We start from the raw sequence: 22519 nt of genomic DNA, 5'->3' as shown, positions 1-22519 counted from the left end.
AGAAAGTCTACTAAGAGATATTCACGTGGTGAACCTATTTCCGTCATGAAAGATGTCTTTTCAATCAAGATAAAGAACACTGAAGAACCTTATCTGATGGAAAATAATTGCTTCTCCTTTTTATAATTATGCTGCTTTGGTTGGTTTGGGTTGTCCAACTCCATTATTTCCAAGATTTCAGCAGAAAATTAAAGAAAAATGTCATGTGAGAAGCACACCCTGCGTCCTTCCTCCAAAGTTTTGACATTCATGTTCTTCATTTCTAGGTAGCACCTGATTGAAAAGTAACTGCCCAAAGTGGTCAACACCACAGAAAAAGAAATGAAGCGCTGAATTTGTGTTTCAGCAAGGCAGTTTCAGCAAACTGGGCTGGAAGGAAAGAGCCACGGCAGGGATAAGATCAGCTGAAGTATTTATAAGGCTGTTTACCAGTACTAACAACACGCCTCATAATCATTTACAGTGATCTTACGACGCAGAAGTTAAGGAGGTTTATTTGCTGACTGACACTTCTAGCAAGTAATAGTTCTTCGCGTTAATCAAGTCCAAGATCTGCTTTTTGGCAGCGGTTCTCCCCAGGCAAGCATTTTCATGTCAGGATTTATCTCGGCTAATTAGCTCACCAGCTTGAACAACTCTTACGAAAGTCTGTTCCTAACATCTTACATTCTCGCTTTGTGAAGGAAACCAAAGTAATTCCATGGATGTTTAAAAAAAAAACCAACAACTCTATGAATATACATAAATCTTAAGAGAATGACTACAGTAATTTTTTTTCAATAGCTTCATCATGCTGTCCTTTATAGGGAAAAGAATAGGATGTGGTTGTGTGATCTCTGACAAGCAGAGGTTAAAATCCTCTCATATAAAGGCAGAGGCTTTACTCTGTCAAAGTTGCAAGAGGCTGCAAGTACTTGATGTGGTGGCTGCAAGTAATTTGGCATGGAAGTGAAATGTGTCTTAAAGACCTACGTGGATAAATAGCACTTATCTTCACATGGAACCAGCCCACCTCAGTTCTGGGAAAAGAAGAATGAGAATAGATGTTGGGCACAAGCTTTGACTAAAGGCCTAAAAAAACAACGAGTAATTACCTTAGAAATGAAACAAATTATAATCTTCTTTCTCTAAGTTCTGACTGTCCCCATTTCATCCCGTATGTTTGGAATGGCTTCCAAAATAATTAATCCTATTCCTACCCATTCTAAATAACATTGCTAAGACTGCTTACCAATCCTAATGGAAACACCTTCCTCCTGCACGCTTTTTAGCTTTTCATACTTGTGATCCTTTACCTTTTAGCTCATTTAAAACCACTCAATTCAAAGCTTAAAGCCTGAAAATACTGCATCTTACCTAACTACCAACTAACCTACCATCCTCTTAACTCTGCTTCTACAGTGCAATTGTCTGATGTCCAACGCATTTTGAAGAACAACTTCACACCATCCCTTCACAAAATACGCTGCAGTGCACCTGAAGAAGTCTTCCTCGATTAACTGATAACGCGCAGCTCCAGGCATCCTCTTGAGTTGTATCTGGATACCCATTTTAAACTGCCTGCTCACAATGTCACTGCCCCAACAGCCGTACACCTCCTAGACATACTGTACAGCCTCAGAAAAACACCAGACCACACAGCAGAAGCAGCATTTTTCATCACCTTTCATCCTTTCCCTTCTTGTCAAGCAGATTCATTTAATTAGATTTGCAACAGAAATGGCAATTTTGTTCTGCATGCAAAATAATTTCTCCCTTCAAGCGTGACTATATAGAGGGGGAAGAGGCTTAAGCTGGCATTTCATAACCCAGAGACACAGTTGCTGTGGATGGAAAAAAACTTCTGCTAGGATTTCCATGAGTTGCACATAGAATGCAAACCAAGAATCTTTATGCAAATATTTATCAGTCATCTTTGTGGCATCCAACACTGCTGTAACTGTCCATGTGTTTTTATTATGCAAATGCCCAATCTGCATATTCCACTATGCCATTTACATACTTCTAGGGAAGAGTCATGTATTAATTAATATAACTGGAACTTTGAGATAACAAAGCCCTTTTCTCTGTTAGATGCTGCATATTCCTATCAGTGCCATTACAAGAATTATTTCCAAACTTGCCATTCTGTGCTTGAAAAAAAAACCAAACCACATATTTTAAGGTAGCATCCAAACAACAGAAAGCAATACCAAGAATAAACTTTAAGACAGAAGCACACAATACTTTCTCAAATAAAATACTCTAGAAGTATCTTGCATGACATTCCCCAGGACCCAGTTCTGCACTTTTCCCCATCGCTGTAGGAAATTCTTCCTTGAATCCTACTCCTTTTACGCAAAACGTTATGAAACAAGAAGAGAAAAAGTCAAATCAGTAGCATCTTAAAGATTCTTAATAAGTCTCTCAAGAGTTTCCTCTGTAAATTAAGAGTATTTATACACTTCAAGTAGACCCACAAGTCTTACTAAGGATTACATTATGCTAATGGCTACTGCAATGCCTGAACGCAGTCCCAGCAGCATTCTGGGTTCCACTTCAAAAGAGGAGCTTCAGCTTGGAGAGAAAAGCAGCAGAATATATTTATTTGCCTCTTAGTTACTTAAAAGTGATTAATCAACTTATGTTCTTTTTCCTCTCAAATCATATATGGAGTGTTCAAGGCTGGATGGGGCTTTGAGCAACCTGCTCTAGTGGGAGCGTCCATGCCTACAGCAGGGCAGTTGGAACTAGATGATCTTAAAGGTCCCTTCCAGCCCAAACCATCCTATGATTCTATGTCAACTTTGACACAGCATTACACAATAAACATATGCTCTCTGTAACCTTTATTATATTAGATATGAGGGACAGTACAAAAAGCAAGGAAGAGATTTTTTTATAGCTAAAGTGGTCCAAAGAAACTGCTTGTTCATACATGGATATACAACAGCTATAGAAAGAAGTGTTTCAGAATACGCCACACAGCAATCTTAGAACTTGACTAAAAGTAGCACTTTCAATCTAAGATTTCCACATTAATTGCACATATTTTTAAGAGCAAAGAACTAAATCAGTCCTTCAAGTTTGATCCTTCATGCTCGCCTTGCACAGAGACACCAACAAAGCATCTTTGCTATACTGGCATCTAAAACACTGCCTCTACATGAAGACAAGGAGTTGCTCCAGCAACTTTAATTTAAACAAAAGGAGAGAAATTGTTTCCTCTTTTTGCAAGCAGGAAAGGAACTGCTGTACTTCCTATAAAGGAAATTCAAACAATTCTGAAGAGAGAAGCATTTCAGATGGGCAGGAATTAAGAACTCTTATTTTGTTCTGGGCTTCCTTTTTTTCCTTTTTAAGCAATTAAACAAATTGTTTGAACTTCAAGAACATAAAAAACTTTAGCTTTTATTACCTTTCTGTCCTTTAAACAAATATTTGAAAGATCTTGGACATCTATGAATTAGATCACAGATGGTAAAACAATAACTAATCCAGAAAACTGGCTATAGAAAGTCAGTCCAAACTCCACTTCTGGTGGAAAATACTTACATTTTCTTTTAACTTTTACTTGTTATTGGTATGTGTAGTTTCATCTGCATCAAGCTAGCACATTTCCTGATATGTAGGAGTCTTTTACTGGCAAAATAATAGTCATCTGGTATTAGTCTGGCTAGGTAACAATTGTCTGTTCACCACAAAACATGGAACACTCATTTTACGACTTGTCTGCTACACTTGGGGTTTTGCTATTGCTATTTTGTTTGTTTGTTCTTAAGGAAAAAGGCCATTTTTAGTGTGCCTTCATAGGGTGCTCTGAAAGTAATGCCTCCTATCTATTTCCATGGAAATGGCAACAGATACAAAAAGCACAATAACACTTTGAGAGAGCAAATTCCCAGCTCCAAAACACTCTCTTTCAATATAGTCACCACCATGAGCTACACATTTTCAGCAGCCATGAGTAAGAACCTCATTTGCAAGCAAAGCAGCTGTAGGACCCTGCCAGCAGCAGCTGCTGCTTCAACTGCTGCTTCTTTGTGGCCTCAGATATCCTAGAACAGGCTCCAGTGGAAGTGACCCACTGCTGAAACGCAACACCCACTGCCTCACTGTGCTCACATCCACTGAACTGGTCTCCATAAGCATTCAGTGAGCACATCAATGAAGTTGCTGGGTGCCATTTTTTTTCCACATGGAGAACAGTCTAGCCATTACAACTATTACAATCTCACGTTTAACAAAGGGTTCTGCATCCAAGAACTTCCAGCTCTTTTAACAATTCAGATGGCCTCACATCACAGAGAAGAAGCGAACGAGCTCTTACACAGGCGGAAGGAACAATATCACAGAAAACTTTACCAATATTGGAAGAAAATATCTGTGACACAACCAGAAACAGACTTCCTGGCTCCCCATCTCAACCATTAAAAATTCCTTCCTGTACATGAACACACATACACTCAAACAGGAACTGGAGTAAATAGACTAAAAACCACTTCAGGAGTCATCGCTACCTATGAAAATGAATAAATAACATCTGGGGCAAAAAAAATACCATCCTGCCTGGGTTTGTCTTCAGTGCAACAAATAGCACGAGTTCTTTTGCATGAGCTTGTTGAAGTGAGAACAAATGACTGCTGCCTTGCAGATATGTCTCTACAAGTACAACATCCATTTCTTTACACTGTAATAGAGCTGCACGCGGTGCTGCACACATATCTGACAAACTGTTCAACAGAGTGCACTACAAAGCTTCTGAATTCACTACAGCGTTATTAATGCTGAAGTTGCTTCTCCTCTAAAATAAGTTAGATCATTTATTACAAGCAACAAGGCGATACACAAGTTCAAAACTCACAACTGCCTGCAATTCCTGTATTATTCCAGCACTGAAGACCTGAAAAACACTAGAGGAACATGCAACACTGGTCAGAAAATCCTGAAGTTTGGAAAGCTTTCAAACAGTTGTTTTAATTTCAGTGAAACATTTCTTTGAAACTCAATCTGGACTACTGATGCTAAAGGCTCCTGCCTCTGTCTTAACTGGGAGCAAACTCAGTTCTAGGACATCTGGGGCCACAAAGAGGCAGCAGTTGAAGCAGCAGCTGCTGCTGGCAGGGTCCTACAGCTGCTTTGCTTGCAAACTGCTAGGATTACAAGGATTCTTCCTTCTATACATTGCTAGAACAGATCTGCCATATAAATTCAACATCTCTTAAGGGTGCAAAGAGTTCTCTGTCTCTCAGCTTGGATATCTAAACTCTGGAAAGCAGAGCTAAGGGACACCCAACTGAAGAAGCATACAAAATCCACTCACTGCTGAAGTGAGAGATGATTTCTAGCATTACATCAGCTCTTGGCTTCAAGAAGCCCACGCTCACACTCCCATCGCTGCCTCTCTTGTTGACAGAAAAGGAGCTCACCTACCACTAGCAACAAAGCCTAAGACACTCCTGTCTTTGGAAGAGCAGGCAGACTCAAATACGCATCTCCCTTCAGCATCATCATCATTTCCTCTGCAGGAAAAACCCCCCAGGCCTGCAGGGCCCACCCTGCAGCTGTTTCCTCCTGCCTGCCCCCACCTCCCACCCCAAAGGAAGGTTTGCTGGCAGCAAAGGTGTGGTGTGTAAGGAAGGTCATTACCATGTGAAATCTTTCTCCTGAGACCCAATGCAGGATGCATAAGAAAGAAAAAAAAAAAGCCAAAAAATCCCATTTAGCCCCAAGAGTCTGTTGGGGAAATAATATTTAACCCCACATTACATCTGCTTTTGCAAGGGAAAGCCAAGAAAGGCATCTTTATGTTAAGCTACAAATTCAGTGAAATAAAGAAAAGACTCTGCCACATTCACCTTTTCACTGCTCTGCCTTAGTTATGGATTTCAGAAATATTTAAATATATTATATACATATTTCTAGTGATTACGGCCCACTGAGGAAAACTGCTTGACTTCACCTCCAAATCAAGGTGAAGTGGTTTCACAGGTGCAAAACTGAAATGATATATATATATATATATATCCACGCCGATACTAAATAAACAACTCTGTCTAAACAGGGATGCATCTCCTACCTGCCTTCCCTGGAGGCATAAGAGCTGCTTTAAAAAAAAAAAGGGAAAAGTATTACTTAATCATTTAATTAGTTGCAACGTGCTTTCATTTCATTAATCAGTGACTAATGGGAATATTTTGAGTGCGTATGATAAGTGCCCCACTGTATTATCAAACCAACTGCACAGTGTAGTGTGTCAAATATGCTTTGTGAAAAGCACCGTCGTACTGATTAGGAGTAATCTGGCATACAAGATAAAATTTACAATATGAGGAATCGAGTCAATTCAGCTGAATTAAAGGACAAGAGGGAACGGCCTTAAGTTGAACCAGGGCAGGTTCAGGCTGGCTATCAGGAAAAGTTTCTTCTTGGAAAGAGCAGTGAGGTATTGAGACAGGCTGCCCAGGACGGTGGTGGAGTCACCATCTCTGGAGGTGCTCCAGATCCGTGCAGATGTGGCACTGAGGGATGTGCCACATCAATAGTGATGGGCTGATGGTTTAGACAAGATGATTTTAGAGGTCTTCTCCAATCCTAATGGTTCTATACGCTTCCTAGCAGAGGTTACAGCCTCTCCTCCCACTGCCCCACACCTCAGCTGAGGAAACACCCCAGGGTTGTCCCAGGTCTGCCATCCCTGTGCCTCACCCTCTGTGTAAATCATGAGGTGAAATTAATTATCTATCAGTTTTACTTTGTCCCTCGTGAAGAACATACTGGTGTATCAGGGGAATCAACACAGAGCACCTCAGCTGATCTGGTGTGATTAACGAGTAATCACAAGCAAACACATCTTCCCAAGAGCGCAAGCTTAACTTCAGCCTCACATACAACAGGAAACCCCAACGAGGAAACAGATTAACCTTTAGAGGCAAGAGCCTCTCAGACACACGTCTCCTCACAGCGGGCCGAGCCTGCAGCCGCACCGCCACAGACCCCGGGAGGGCAGAGAGACCGCGGCAGCCTCTCCTCCCCGTGATGTCACGCTACGAATGAGGCGAGCTCTGCCTGCCCCCTCCCCTCCTTCCCTCCCTCCCCGCCTCCCGCAGGAGCCGACACGCCGCGGCGCCGCCCTCCCCTCGCAGCCGCTCTGCCTCCCGCCCGCGGCGGGGTGAGCCCTCCGCCGGGCTGCAGAGCTCGTTGTGCAGAGAGAGCTGAGGGAAAAAAAACATGGAAGCGCCCACGCTTTGCCGAGCCCGGAAAACGGCTCTCTGAAGCCCCACGTCGCGCTCGGTTGCTCCCAATTAGACGAGATGAGCTGCAGCTCAAAATAAGGCAGAAAGTTTTTCGCCGGCTCCGTCCAACCGAGGGAGGAAAGATGAAGTAAGCAAGCCTGGCGCTTACCTGGTCTGCCGCAAACAACGTGCTGTATGATTACAACAGCGGTGGGAAGAGAGGAGCGAGCTCCTGGAGATGAGCCCCACCACACACTGTGCTTCTCTGAAGCTCTGAGGAGGAGCAGAAGCACATCTACAACAGTGCTGCAAGCTTTGAAAAGTTGCCCTGAAAACACTGGAGAAAGCTGCGCATCACAGGAATCGAGGCTTCTGATAGACCATTATAATGGTAAGCTCTAACTGCTCCACTGAGGACTCCTTTAAATACACTTTATATGGCTGTGTCTTTAGCATGGTTTTTGTTCTCGGCCTCATAGCCAACTGCGTTGCTATCTACATTTTTACTTTTACATTGAAAGTGCGGAACGAGACCACCACGTACATGCTGAATTTGGCAATATCGGATCTGCTGTTCGTCTTTACTCTGCCCTTCAGGATTTATTACTTCGTGGTAAGGAACTGGCCCTTCGGAGACGTCCTGTGCAGGATCTCCGTCACGCTGTTCTACACCAACATGTACGGGAGCATTCTGTTCCTGACCTGCATCAGCGTGGATCGCTTCCTAGCCATAGTGCACCCCTTTCGCTCTAAGACTCTTCGCACCAAAAGGAACGCCAGGATCGTGTGTGTGGCGGTGTGGATCACCGTGCTGGCAGGAAGCACGCCGGCCAGCTTCTTCCAGTCCACAAACCAACAAAACAACACGGAACAAAGAACGTGCTTTGAGAACTTCCCCGAGTCCACCTGGAAGACCTACCTATCCAGGATCGTTATCTTCATTGAAATCGTGGGGTTTTTTATTCCCCTCATCTTGAACGTCACCTGTTCTACCGTGGTCTTACGGACTTTGAACAAACCGCTTACATTAAGTCGGAATAAATTAAGCAAGAAAAAGGTACTGAAAATGATTTTTGTCCACTTGGTGATATTCTGCTTCTGTTTTGTGCCTTATAACATTACCTTGATACTTTACTCTCTGATGAGGACGCAGACGTGGGTTAATTGCTCGGTGGTGACAGCGGTCAGGACTATGTACCCTGTCACCCTGTGCATCGCCGTTTCAAACTGTTGTTTTGACCCTATAGTCTATTACTTCACCTCAGACACTATTCAGAACTCGATAAAAAGCAACAGGTTTACCAGAACACGTGATAACAGGTTCTCTGAATCGCCACTGTCAGAAAACTTTCTGCAACACAGCTTTCAGACCATAAAAATGAAAATATTCGATAGTGACACTCCGAGATAAACTGCATTAGGAGACTGTTGGGACTACACTGGAATTAGAAGCCTGCACGTCTCTTCAGCTGTGAAAATACACGCTGGTCTGTAAACGTTACTTCTTCACGTTAGAAAATGTTTATGATAAGACTGTAAAAGTGTTAACATACACAGAGAAAGTATTTTAAGAATTTCTATTGGATGTCTGTTTTGACTTGTTTTTTTTTATGTTAAAAAAAACAACAACCTTTTGGTTTCAGCCTCTGTTACGAAAGCCCAAAGACTGGTTTGTCAAGTCAGAGAAATGGAAAATATTGCTTTTTTTCCAAAATTAAAACTGCTCTTTTTAAATAATCACATCAGTTCCCAAGTTACTGAAGACAGGGGGGTGAAACTGATTGGTTTACACTAGACCCTGGTTACTGATCATATTGGTCGTGTAAGTTCAGCTACCATGCCTCCTTCTGAGTCTCCTCTATCCCCTCTCCCTCCCTTGCTCCTAACCTCTATTACTCCCAGTAGCTTCCTCCCTCATTATGGTTGTGAGAAGCTTCAATCGCTGTGCTTCAAGATCTTAATTTCTCCCAAACCTGCCCTCTACCTTCCATAAGCAGTAATTTATGTCCCTATTGCTGTTCCCATAAAAAACAGTAGGTATCTTCCCCTCCACTAACATGCTATTTCTCCACAGCTCCAAACCACACCTTCTCCTGCCTTATCTAAATTAACATGCCTACCTTAACCTCAAGAACAGTTATTCTCAACACGTTCGGCTTTACACTTCTGTTTCTGTTTCAAAACTAGAAAGAAAAAGACTGTTCTATGCTTCCACCCATCTGATAGAAAAATTCTTCCTCCGCAAGCCTTGCCCTCATAAAGAAATTAAATCTTCAGGTAGTTGAGGGCTTCTGGAAACATGTCAGAAAAACTGGTTTTTCTTCTCGTCTCGGTCTCAGATGTCTGTGCAATTATAACTACAGGAACCTCTGATGACTGAAGTGAGTGCTTTAGGTACAATACAAGCTTATTAAACTCTTTTGTGAGAAGTCCTTCAAGTTTTAAGCAAAATAACATCCTCCAAGTAAGGTAATTCAATCTCTTAGCAGAAAAAATACGACCTTTGGTAACTAAAAATAAGTATATGCATCAGCCAAAGTATTTCTTTCAAGAAACTATTTAGTTTCTCAAAGCAGCTCAAGCACAGTAGTGTTCAGAATGAACTTTTCTCATCTCTGTCTGAGAAAACTTTGATCTTTAACATTAGCATTTAGTATCTCTAATGCTGTTCTCTTGCAAACTTTACAGAGCATAAAAAATTAATTACTTGAGCAAAATTAATTGAGACACTTTGAAAAGTCAAAGCCAATATAAAGAGAGATGTCTATTTATAATGTTACAAACAGCAGTGTGTACACAGGAGTGCTTTTCAATGTCCTACATATGTTTCCTGTCTATTAAAACATTGTGTGCATTTTCCTCGAAGTTAATTTAACATCCCTGTAGCATTCAATAAATACTTAAAAGGTAGAAGTAAGCGTTGGGTTTTCCTCCCCACGGACAATGGAGTGAAAAAGCAAATTAAATTACATTGTTGATTTAGGGCAGTCAGTTGCAATACAGCTACAGTACCACTAAATGCACAGACACAATACTCTAATTGAGGCACTTTTCAGGGCAGTATCTGAAACATGACTCAGTGCTGGCCAAAACGCATACTGGGCTATCGCAGCACATTATAGACACGCTTTGTCTGCAGTGCTTTTGCATGGTTATCATAAGTAAGTTGTACGTTGAATTACTAATTCAGCTGTATTAATTTCTTGTAGAATGAGTAACTCGAGTTTTCCATTTGTTGTGGTCATTCTCCATGACTGGTGAAGGGAAAAGTCAAATAGTGTGAGCTAAACTACAGAGATAAGTATATAAATCTAGACTACCAGTCAGAGATGGGCAGTGCTCTTCGTTGGGAAATCTTAATCTCCTGATTTATCTTATGGGGAGAAAAATGCATGAGAAAAAAACATTGCGAGTAGAAAACTTCTATGTTTAATACATAAGAAGTCACCAAGAAACCCAAAGTTCAGAAAGCAGATACACATCCCAAATATTTTGAAGAGCCTGTTTAATATTAGGAATGACTGGGAAAAAAACAAAGCTTTGCTACTGGTATTTGTAGTCAGTTGCATTCTTCACATAAAAGAGGAACGTCTGAAATTTAGAGTATCTGTTACTTGAGAAATTCCTGATCTGACCAACTCAGAAGAGAGGGAACAAACCTGTATTTCCCTCGGAAAAGCTGATATTATAAGACCACGCTACCAGCTCGACAGGATTGAATGCAGCTCTCCTCCTTTTCCAGTTCTGTAGGAAGATTATCCTAGAGAGCAACATTCCATGGGTACTTTCCTGAACAGCTGCACCCCTTCGGTCTAATCCTGCCTTTGATATCAACTCTGCTGGTAGGAGCTCGTGCCAAAATTTAAATCTAGATGAGGAGTTAATCTCCTAAGTCATGCCAAGGCGTCCCAATCAAAAATGGCTTACACTGACGGGGCTCCTGAGTATCTGATAACACACTGCATGCAGCACCTCCTGAAAGTGCTGTGTTTTTACTGGAATGGTTACACAGCAAAGTTTCAGAGTCTGTTTTTAGGACCACACCAGGCAGATTTGTTCTCTGCGTTTTAGTTTCTTCACATACAGAGTGCAGATACTGCCTGCTTAGCATGAAAATAAAAGCAAATAAACTTTAGTCAACTCTTTTTTCGATCTAAGGCAAAAGCAGTTGCTAACTGGACAAGAAACCATCTGTTCCAAAAGAAAAGGGGAAAAAAGTATCAAAGATAACATTTAGCATATCATTACTTCAACAACAAAATATTTCCCATTTAAAACTTTTAATATTTGTTTATATTTCAACTTCAGCCAGCTTTTAACATCCACAGCATCCTGCAGCGAAAGGTTCACGTTAGGTACGTGTGGTGAGAAACCATTCTGCAGCAGCAGGTTTGTGTTGGGTGTTGTGGTGGGTAACAAAGCAAAACAAAACCACCACCTTCTGGTTTAAATCCATTGCTTTCAGTACTACCTCCTAGTTTCTTTTGGAAAAGGCAAGGAGCATTTGATTGCCAGATGGTCTTTCTGTATCACTCCTCATTATATACTCCTGTATCATGTCTAGCAAATGGTTTTTCAGTTGCAACTGCAAACAGCATTGGAACCAGAGATGAGATTTTAGGAATTACATGAAGAACTCTGGTAAAGTTACAGTGAACCCAGAGGTAATTTCCGAAATCCCACCTGACCATGGTAAATCCTGGCATTATTTATTCTTCCAAGTTAATTCTTCAGGAGCTTTATCAATGACGAGCAGTGCCTTCATATTTTTCCAGCAGTAAATATAAGATTCTGAAACCTGGGCAGACTTGTAAGTCCTGACAATTTCCTTTAAGCATCACTGACAAAATGCAGAAGAATACATTTCAAAGCTAATGCGAAATTTACATTTACAAAAATATTTATGTATTGAAATCAAATGCCTGGGCTGTACTTTGTATCCAGTTATCAGTGCTGAAAATGTTAAGTATAAAGACAACTGACTATGACTGAATTAGCGTGCTTTCAGAACACGCTCAATAGAGCTCAATGAAGATGGATGTAAATCTAGAAAGCCATGCCAGCAGTGTGATACTTCTACAAGTTGTATGGAGAAGTTTGCTCTTGTCCTCCAATCCTGCTTTGGCACTGAAGCGCTCTGCAGCCTTTTGCATTTATTGTCTCTCTCTGTCTCCTTATACAACTGCTTAGAAAATAAGCTCAGTCTTTCCTGCAAGAACACTGAACTTATCACAAAATTAAAACGTATAAATAGACAGCATCTGTTTTCCTATGAAACTTATCATTTTGTTGGAAAACAAGCTCAGGACTGAGACTTCAAATCCTTTTCTCTATTAAGCGAGCCGTCTTCCTGCTCCAGTTAGAACAAAACTAGAAGAATTATGAAGAATTCTTTGTTTAAATATGAAAAAGCGAAGCACGGGGAATAACAAAGGAAAGCCTTCAGCAAAAAAGTTCCCAGCTTTTTATTAAGAGGCAGCTCTTCACAAGAATATCTTCCCACACACGCAGCTCTAAGATGTGCCCTACCCTCATCTTTTTCAAACAGCGAGTTGATGCCTTAAAGAAGAAACATCTGAAAGACACCATTAACGGGAGGCACCAGGAATTAATGCCATTATCTGGGGAATAATATCAAGTCTGCTTCACATGAAAACAACTGCAGCTAGGCCCACTCCTTTGCTTTTCAGGTGTGTTTTGCCAAAAGTGCTTCTTTATGAAAGGAAGTATATATCATTATTGGGCAGTCTTCCTCCTCTAAAGCTGTGCCACATTAGATCTACTGATTCTCTGTCCTGGCAGGATATTTATAAAAGCAACTATTGATGTAATAAAAAACTATGAAAAGAAAAACCACCAAGATACCATCCTCATGCTTGCTAAAGAGTGATAGTGGGCTAATTCACCGTTCACCGCAGCACTGAGAACTATACCTGACTGAAGTTACAAGCATTGAAAATAACAAACTTTGGTACTGTCATCAAATAATGAAGAAATGATTCTCATGGCACCACAAGTGTCTCGTAACAGAGGAATGAGGTAGCAAAGCACAATAAATGGAGAATAACGTCTAGATAAATCTGCATTTTCAATCTAAGCAAAATTATCTGTAAGAAAACCAAATTCAGCAGCTTTTTTGTCTGCTTGTTTACACAAGTTTCATTCACATGTCAGAAGCGTTATCTACTGCATGCTCATAGCCTGTTTCACAAGCTTCTGTGTGTGAAGTGCTTAAAAAAAATGCCCTATCAACCAAGAAAACAAACAAACAAACATCAAAAAAGGTTTGTTCTGTCTAGATAAGATCTACAAGTTCCTTTGGGCTACTCAAAACTGGTCTGCAAGGAAGAACTAGCAGAGACAGATCACAGAATCATAGAATGGCCTGGGTTGGAAGGGACCTCAAGGACCATCAAGCTCCAACCCCCCTGCCACAGGCAGGGCTGCCAACCTCCACACTTAGTACTAGACCAGGCTGCCCAGGGCCCCATCCAACCTTGGCCTTGAGCACCTCCAGGAAAAGGGCATCCACAACCTCTCTGGGCAGCCTGTGCCAGCACCTCATCACTCTCTCTGTAAAGAAATATACCATGAATACAGCATACCATGTGCAAGCAAACTCCCACACTGGGAGGACAGGGTGACAGTAGGTCAGGGACTTCCCGGAGCCAAGTTCAGACAAGATATGGTTTTAATTGAGTGAGCCTGAAGTCTCTGTGTAGGGGTTGAACCATACAGGTCCAGACGTTATCTCTAAAGCACAACTGCACCACAGGCCTTTGGCAGCTTGTTCTCTCATCCAGTCTGACAAGCAAACCTGATCTGACCAAAAAGCTCCAACAAAACACAGGCAAATCACCTTCCTGAAAGACTGGGGCTGTGAACACGATGCATACTCAACAGGTGTAATCAGAGTGGGATCCTCATCACAGATAAAGACTTTGTATTATTGGAAAATTACTGTAAGGTGCACACAATGATACAGATGCATAACAAACACCATATATTTACACAGCATAAAAGAGGTAAGCACCTGTTTGGCCTACAAAAAAAACACACAACAAACAGAACACACCATTCATATATGCATGCAATAAATTACAGAAGATACAAGTGGGAAGAAAAAACCTCTTTCTAATGACATGTTATGTGGTAATTTGAATTTGACATGATACCATCAGCCCCTTGAGAGCTTGAAAACTGAGCATACAGCTGGAGAAAATGACATTCAAATGGTTATTTTATGTACTTTGCTTACTAATGAGAACAAAACTATCTCCCGTAGAAAAGTGAACTATGGGATGGCTCAAAGAACACAGAAATAAGGATAGAAAGAGCAATGTCAGCTTCTGATAACTACGGAGGACCGTGACTCACATAAAACATGCAAGCCAAGAAAATCTCTGTTCTACCAAATGACAAAACATTTACAAAACTACAAAGATTGAGAGCATAACCTTATCCAAGTTGGGAGCAGCAGGGACACAGCTGCAGAATTTAATCCGTGTATTATTTACTTTTGCATTCTATGTGACAAGCACCATTACATTTCCCCCAGTTTAGCCAGAGTTTACAACTGTAAGCATCTCTCTGAATTGTAATGTATTTTTCCTCATGTGCAACCTTTAAAAATCTCAGCAAAGTCACAGAATTTCAGGGGCTGGAAGGGACCTGAAAAGATCAAGTCCAACTCCCCTGCTAAAGAAGGTACCCTACAATAGGTCACACAGGTAAGCATCCAGATGGACACACAAGCCATCGCAGTGCAGATGCTGCGGTGCTGCTGAATGAAGGGCTGAAGTTCATACTACCTAGAAACAGAGTAGATCTGACAAGCAACGATTCCCAGAAAGTTATTTCACTTTTACTGGTTAAAACATTACTAGTAATCGGGGCAACCTTAAGGGGGGGGAAACATAAAAACAAAACCACTAAAAAGCATGGTATGACGTTAACCAAGTCTTACTTCTGTGGCTACAACTGCATAGGGATCACAACAGTCAGAGCAGGGTATCTGCATATTGCAACTAACCTAGCTGCAAGCTGCACGGGGCACAAACCCAGCTTGCTATTGCAGCTGTAGTTGAGTCAGACTGTCACCTAACCCCTGCTTCTGCAGCTGCAAGGTTATGATACACAGCTCATTTAGTTGCACATGGTTTTCATAAAGAGAAACCACAAGTGTCAGTGCGAAATGCAGCCCAGTAGCCACCTCTACACTTTAAGGCAGTAGCTGAAGTAGAGAAAAACTGAAATCTTTGTTCAGGAACAGCGTTCAAACTTCAGAGAATGAGAACACTGCATAGCTGCTATGTCTTAGGTAATCCCTTTGGCCATGTTTGTACTTGAATCTAAATTGCATCTTAAGGGTTGGGCTGCTTTGGTATTACTGCGACAGATAAATCCATTAATATGGAGCTAGCATAACCAATACTTCCCAACCCTAGTGAGCACTTCATACCCTTTTTAAGGGCCTTCAAGGATTGAGCATGTTACCAATATGGACAAAAACAGGAAATGCAAGACCTCAGCTTTAGGTGTCCTGGTTTCTATTCCAGTAGCCTAGAGGATTTTAGCTGGATGGGAACACCCAAGCATGAATAACAGCTTGAGTCATCCTCACGATACAAAGGAGTGGCAGAGCAGATTTTCAAAGTGATGGTGCAGACACTGGAGTGAAGATTACCATTCAGCAGTCTTCCTGGTTTTTCAGTGTGCCTTCAGCTGTCGAGGCAGGTTTCAAGCCTCTAAAAGCACAGTATTGTTTCTATAGAAGACAACCCTTTAGACAGCTAGAAAGCTGAGAAAAATCACTTTTATATATGCATAGGTATATCACACAGTTAGTAAAGATATATATCTGCACAAGCTAAAAAAGGCATATAATACAGATACATAATACTATATGGTATATATGCACAAAAAGCAGCCATCTCACAGACTTCTACGAATGTGCCCAGTATCATAAAGACAGGAATTCAGAAGCTCGTGTTTGGTTTGAAACCTGTAATTCAGCTTTTCCAGCCCCAACTGACACAACTGAAGCGTCAGAGCTAATTTTTAACCTTAAAGGAAAAATAAGCATATGCAGCACAACCGCCATGATTCCTTAGTGCTATCATGCCAACCAGCAGTGATGTCTCTCTGATCACACACACACTTTTGGAACACGCAGCATGACGCAACGAATATATTTAGTTTGTAGAGACAGGAAGCCTCAGATCAACTCTCAGTTCCTTCTTTAAGGTTAAAGTTGCAGCCTCCTAACACAACGTTAAGCATGACAAGCATGTGGGATGGCATCATTTGGTGGCACTTAGCAGAGTTTTCGATCTTTAAGAAAAACTCTCAAAGGTTCAAAGTGAGAAATTACTGTAACAGTGTCCACGGTGAGACTGGGTATTTTGGTTACCTAAAGTCCATAAGCTCACAACAGATTGTTCCTGTGGACATCATCCTTACCTTTACACACCAGCACCCTAAGAAAGTCATCTCTTGCCAGTGAGGAGCTGTCATTCTGGATAAACCAAGTATTTTTGTGCCTATAGCACCAACCAGATATTCCCACATCCATAGTCTTTGAAAGGTAAAATGTATCAGACATGAAAAAAGAATATGTCTGACATAGATTGAATTTGTTGAAAAAAAGGCCAACTGCTGTGCAGGAACATGTACAGTTCTTGGAACCTGAAGGAAATACAATGTGAGAATGTGTGACTCAGTGCCAGCACTGAGGTCACTCCTGTGGTTGAATTCACCACTACCTTTGTAGTCGCTCACATAACGAGCCAGGGCCTGTCCTAAGGCCTCGAGGGCAAGCAGCAAAGCACAGCTTTCACCCACACAGCTGAAGCTTCCTCACCCAGTAATCCGTACCGGCAGTAGAAAATAGTCTGTGATCTGCATCATGCCCCATACCTTGCCTGGGCATTGTCCAGAAGAGGGCTGACAAAGCCAGAACAAGTCACCAGCAGAGCACTGCAGATGGCTGCCAAGCAGAGCTCCAGCCTGAACCACAGCCTCTTTCAGGCTGTTTGTGTAAACGCAGGCCCAAGCTCCCTCTCTCACCATTTGGCCTTGCTTGGCTGCCCATCAGAAAGGTTTTTAGGGTCAGTCTACTAATTCAACAGCACGTGATTTATCCAGTAACCTTTCATCCAAATTGTTGATGGCATTGGCCACTCCAATTTCTCCTTCTAATTTTAACAGGAATGACTTAAGATACTTAAGTCAAAGAGAGGACTTCTTAACTGCATGGAGTCATCTACCTCCAGAGGTATAAGACTTCAGACAAACCTAACAGAAAGGACTGCTGAGAAGGTTCCATACCACCAGATAATGAGCTAACCTCCATTTCTAGATGCTTAGTTCCTCCTTACAAGGAGCACAGAAATCTAGCTTGAAACTGTATGCTGCATCTAAGAAACCAAGCACTGGAGTATGGGGAGCACCACAATAACCCTGTCCTTGTGGAATCAAAAACTAGTGGCTGCATAGCTAAGCTTATCCACTACTACATACTAATTCGTACTTAACCTGTCCCTCCTTGCAGCTTTACCTCAACCTGGATTTGTCTAAAAGTGTTTAAATAAATTTTAGACATGCTTGTTTAACGTTTGTCTCCATACTGCGTGATCAAAGTAGCTCTGCTGTTATTCCAGCTCAGGGAGTGTGTCATATTTATAACATAAATATATTCTCTGGGAATATGCTGTTTTCTTCAGGAAGGTAATTCTTCCACAATGAGCTGCATAATTTAAAGCCAAGAGAAGTCTTTGCCGTTGAGGCAGCTGAATACAAGCATTAACTATGTATTTAGTTGACAGATAGGTATTGCAAACATCGAATTATGTTAAATCTGTGATACGTGACAGAACAGCACTGCAAATATCATTGCAAATGCTGGCCAGTAGAAACCACAGAGAAGGTGCAGATAAATGAGGAGCATTATGAAACACAGTGAAGACAACACTACACTCAAGAAGTCACAGATCAAGCTAAGTTATGAGTGTCCAACCATTTGGTTTGCCTCTGCTGTACTGAGTGCAAGAGGAATTGTCTAGGGCCACATCTACGAAGGTTACTTGGAAACTAATTCCTCCTAATTATTTCCACGGAAACTACAGCAGATGGGAAGAGCACAATAACAAAACACTGTTTTTCAACACAGTCACCACCATCAGCTGTGCATTTTCACCAGCAGTGAGGTAACTCGCTGCTGTCACTGCTGAAACGCACCACCCACTGCCTCACTCTGCTCACATCCACTGTTTGGTCTCCATAAATGTTCACCAAGTGTTGGTGAATGTCAGTGAGTACCATTTTTTTCCACATGGAGGAATTCAGTTGTTCCCAAATGTAGGTACTGCCAAAAAGTGGTAACATGGATAAGGTGTGACTTTAAAATGAGGGATATTAGTCCGCTATGATGGATCTGAGAAAAGTCTGGTAAAGAGACACAATCCGATTTTTGACTGCAACTCTATATATTCCATTTGAAAACCTCACAGTTATTTATGCTGACTGAAAATGGAGTTGCAAATAAACCAAAAAACTGTTCTCAAATTCTCTTATCACAACAGAAAGCGGTGCTGCATAGTTTTCTCTCTTCATGGAGCTGTGTTTAGCCAGTGTCTCAGAACCCATAAGCTTACCTGCCATGCCTTGAGCTAGCACTGCAATATGCTCCAAGCCCTGTTCTCAGCCCAGATGGGGTTGGCAGCACATCACCAAGTTCACTATCCTACTTCAGATTATATTTTAACTCTTAAGAGGAAGAACCTGGTAAGAGAAACCTTTAAAAAGGTTTATGGTGTCACCACCTGCAGCGCAGTGCACTGCTTCAGTTCATCTGTCTCACACACAACAAAACAAAACCTAGCACTCAAAACGAGACTGAGACTTAACTCCATTTAGCCCAGCTCACAAAGCTGCAGGGATATGCTTCCCCATTCCTTCTGGGCTGCTGTGGGGTAATCCAGCGGTCTCCCATGTCTGTTAACCACAGAAGCCACCAGGTAACTCTATAAAACCATGGTCCTGCTAGGAATACCCTTTGGACTCTTCATGCTTACGTAGATGCACTAAAGTATGACTCCAGGTATGCCAAACATAATATAAAACTGCTCTGTCCTCTTCACCTGCTGTACCTGTAGAAAGGCATATACAGAAAGCACAGTTCTCAAGCAGAGGTACCAACAGCGCGAAAACAGCACAATGCATTGCAGGGCCCTCTCTGTTCATGGCTGAGAGGCCAGGAAACACAACCAGATGGATTTTCCTCCCTGGTTCTTCTGAATTCACTGCAGAAAGCAGCAATGTGAAACACGCAGTGCAGCAGCTAACAGGGCTTTCTCTAAGGGAAACTCAAAGATCCAGGAATGCATTCATATAGCTTCAATCTGAGATATTCAAAACAATTCCTTTTTTCAACTGGCCACAAGAGATATCGATCTGATAGAAAAGGCTGAGTGTGAGCTCCCAGGGCTGGCCCCATCTCATAGGAAACAGACCAATCATTCCAAGGTTTAAAATGTATTTATATCATCAATAAGGGATAAAGACACCTTTATTTTTGAGGCTAAAGTAATTTTAGTCCCTTTAAATCAAGTTACCAATTGTAAGTCGTGCCCTAAATACTTCAATGAGACGAGGCACAAATGCTTTACAGTTAAATATACAGATAGTACAGTATACTTTATGAATAAGAAAATATGCAGCAAATTGGTCTGCATGTAATCTGCATGTGGAAGCATCACAAATTCATTTGTGGATAACTTCTACGGGGGCAAAAGGGGCTTCTAACTACAGGGTTCATTTAAGATTTAAAGAAGATGCCATACTTTCTGCATGACTTAGTGTCAACATTTGCCCCTTTTCAGAATTAAGTATTATTGGGAAGAGTTTACCATATTTTCCCACTATTTGGGGGTGGGGTTTTTTGGTTTGTTGTTTTTATGATTTCTTTATTCCTTAATGGAAAAGAACTGTTTGATCTCTTTTCTCATGCACAGACAACTAAATCAACTAGCAATGCAAAAAGCAATAAGCGTATTCATGATGACTAGCAAAGAAGCAATGTATTATCTTCAGTCTTTCACATTTACTGCATATAGCTTCCAATGTCAGATAAGGGTTAGATGAGCTTTTAAGAGTTTATCTTCAGAGAAATTATGCAAAGCATTCTTCCTTATGAAAACTCTCAAAACAAGTAAAAGTACAATAAAATCAGCTATTCTCTCTTCAATTTCCCCATCCCTTCAACCCTCACATTGTAGTCTTGCTTCCAAAAGCAGTCAGCAGAAGGAAGAAAAACTGGATTAACACAGACGATACACCTGACTTCCCAAGAGCAGACAAACCTCCTAATGAACCATTCTGCCTGCAATCACTTATAAGACATGCATTATAACTAAGCATAAGTTACCTAGCCACTCTGCTCCTTTATAGCATCTGGAGATAAGAGACATTTACAAAGTACACATCTCAACTTACATACCCTTTCCTGAGGAAATTACTAATTAAGATTTTACTTTTCTCATCTTGCACATCAGTACATGGAGACAGCGTCCAGGGAATAAACCACAGAGGAATACAATAAATCACCCACTCATTCACTAGCTGAATCTTCTGAGGAAATCCAAAGCCTTTAGCAGACTTCTACCACTGAAATATTTCCTCCTTTTGCTTAACTTACCCTCGGGCCCTGTTGCTATCACAGAGAGCAGAGCTCAGCGCTGCCCCTCTGCTCCCTGTGAGGAGCTGCAGCAGCCATCAGGCCTCCCCTCAACTTCTCTGCTCTGGGTTGATCACACCAAGGGACCTCAGCAGCCCCTCAGACCACTTGCCCTCCAGACCATTCGCCATCTTTATAGCCCTCCTTTGGACACTAAGTTTTATGTCGTTCTTACATTATGGGGCCCAAACTGCACCCAAGTACTTGAGGTAGTCTGAATCTGAATGTTAATTAACCAGCTAGCCTTAACAACATAGTAACTGTCAGTTATGTAAGTTATTGACTGTAATAGTCAGTAATGCTGGAGGGAATGCTTATGAGGAGGCCACAGAAGCCAACACAGAGTCACAGGGTAACTGCGCAGAGTAACAGTCCAGTTGCAGCCAGCACATAGCTGGTTGTCAGCACATTACCCTCCATTTTTGAGAGCCCTGCTGTGCCCTCTAGTGATGAGCCTGCCAGTATCAAGAAGGAGAATATTGGCTTAGTTCTGTTTTAAGTAGGGGCCAAGCATTATATGAGAAAGGAACAAAGTAAGTGCTTTTGCAATTCTACAGATACCTACTGACAGCCTCTGAAATAAGCTGTATGAGCAACTCCAGGACAGTGCCAAACACCTCAGGCAACTCAAGACAACAGATTCAATACTGAAAACACTGTGTTCTGGATTCTCCACTCTGAAAGCCCAAATCTGAATCAGATTATCTGCATGTTGTACTTGAATTACTGAGTAGAAATTGGGAGATAAAAGCCTTCCTGCTCATGATTAAGCTGACATCAAACCAGTCTGCATGAGGTGTCAGAAGCCATTTTCTGCTTGTGGAGAGTAAAATTTAAGTATTTGTATCTCTGCCATTACCCTCCAAGCATTAGAATTCTCAAATAAGCAAAGCATTCTTTAAACATTTTGAGCAAAGTTCCTCATCTTCTCTGCTACTATAAGCTCTGGTACAAAGCTCTCAATCTTCAAGTGCTTCAAGTGCTTTCAGGCAGTCTTTTTCAAAGAAAATCTATGCATTCAGCAGTGGAGAGACATGTGCATCTCACCAAGAGTTCAAACAAACAACAAACATGTGGAAGAAATACGGGGAGGAGGGGGGGAATGTGGTGAAACAGTTATAGGACTGCACCAGAAATGCTGGGGCACAGTGTGTCACAGTAATGAGCACAAAGCCAGATGCACAAGTCTTAGTCCAGTAATCAAAAGGTCACCTTCCTGACAAGAGTATATTCAAGAAGCTGCCTCACTCATGCCCATTGACCTCACTGGTAAGAGAAATCAAATGAAACAGGCGAGTTAGCACAGCAAGTTGATCAGATTCACCTTGAAGCATGGCAGTTGCTTCCATGTAACACTGAGGCCAGTGTGCTTCCCCAACCTCAAAGCCCAAGCTCACGATGCAGCTCTTGTGGCTCAGACTCAATGCTGTTCCTGAAATCCAGTAGTACAACCCTACAGCCTGATAGAGTATCACCAGTACAAGAAAGCTTGAAGCTTAAATTATGTGCTAACCAAAATCATACGCAAACTTGGTTCACAGTTAGAATATCATATTAGTTATGCCATGTT

At 41.6% G+C, this 22519-nt stretch overlaps 2 protein-coding genes across 3 annotated transcripts in view; one reads left to right on the top strand and one right to left on the bottom strand.

Annotated features, from left to right (window-relative positions):
- Positions 1–22519, bottom strand: part of RB1 (RB transcriptional corepressor 1) — a 71353-nt gene that overhangs the window by 23738 nt on the left and 25096 nt on the right. The window lies entirely within an intron of this gene.
- Positions 7146–8636, top strand: LPAR6 (lysophosphatidic acid receptor 6). Of its 2 annotated transcripts, XM_072354196.1 has the most exons (2): positions 7146–7605; positions 7736–8636. In XM_072354196.1, exons 1-2 carry the CDS (start codon positions 7410–7412, stop codon positions 8623–8625), a joined length of 1086 nt encoding a protein of 361 aa, XP_072210297.1. In that variant the 5' UTR covers positions 7146–7409; the 3' UTR covers positions 8626–8636. The 2 variants fall into 2 exon arrangements, with proteins under 2 accessions (XP_072210297.1, XP_072210307.1); XM_072354206.1 differs by having other exon boundaries at positions 7503–8636.

The sequence above is a fragment of the Excalfactoria chinensis genome, chromosome 1 (genome assembly GCF_039878825.1).
Source record: "Excalfactoria chinensis isolate bCotChi1 chromosome 1, bCotChi1.hap2, whole genome shotgun sequence".
NCBI classification, from domain to species: domain Eukaryota; kingdom Metazoa; phylum Chordata; class Aves; order Galliformes; family Phasianidae; genus Excalfactoria; species Excalfactoria chinensis.
The sequence above is the reverse complement of the archived record's forward strand: the minus strand, read 5'-3'. Positions and strand labels throughout refer to the sequence as shown.

Coding starts and splice junctions, on each gene's coding strand:
- LPAR6 (XM_072354196.1), top strand. CDS start 7,410: ATGATTACAACAGCGGTGGGAAGAGAGGAGCGAGCTCCTGGAGATGAG. Junction 7,606..7,735: donor TCTGATAGACCATTATAATG/GTAAGCTCTAAC, acceptor TTACATTGAAAG/TGCGGAACGAGACCACCACG.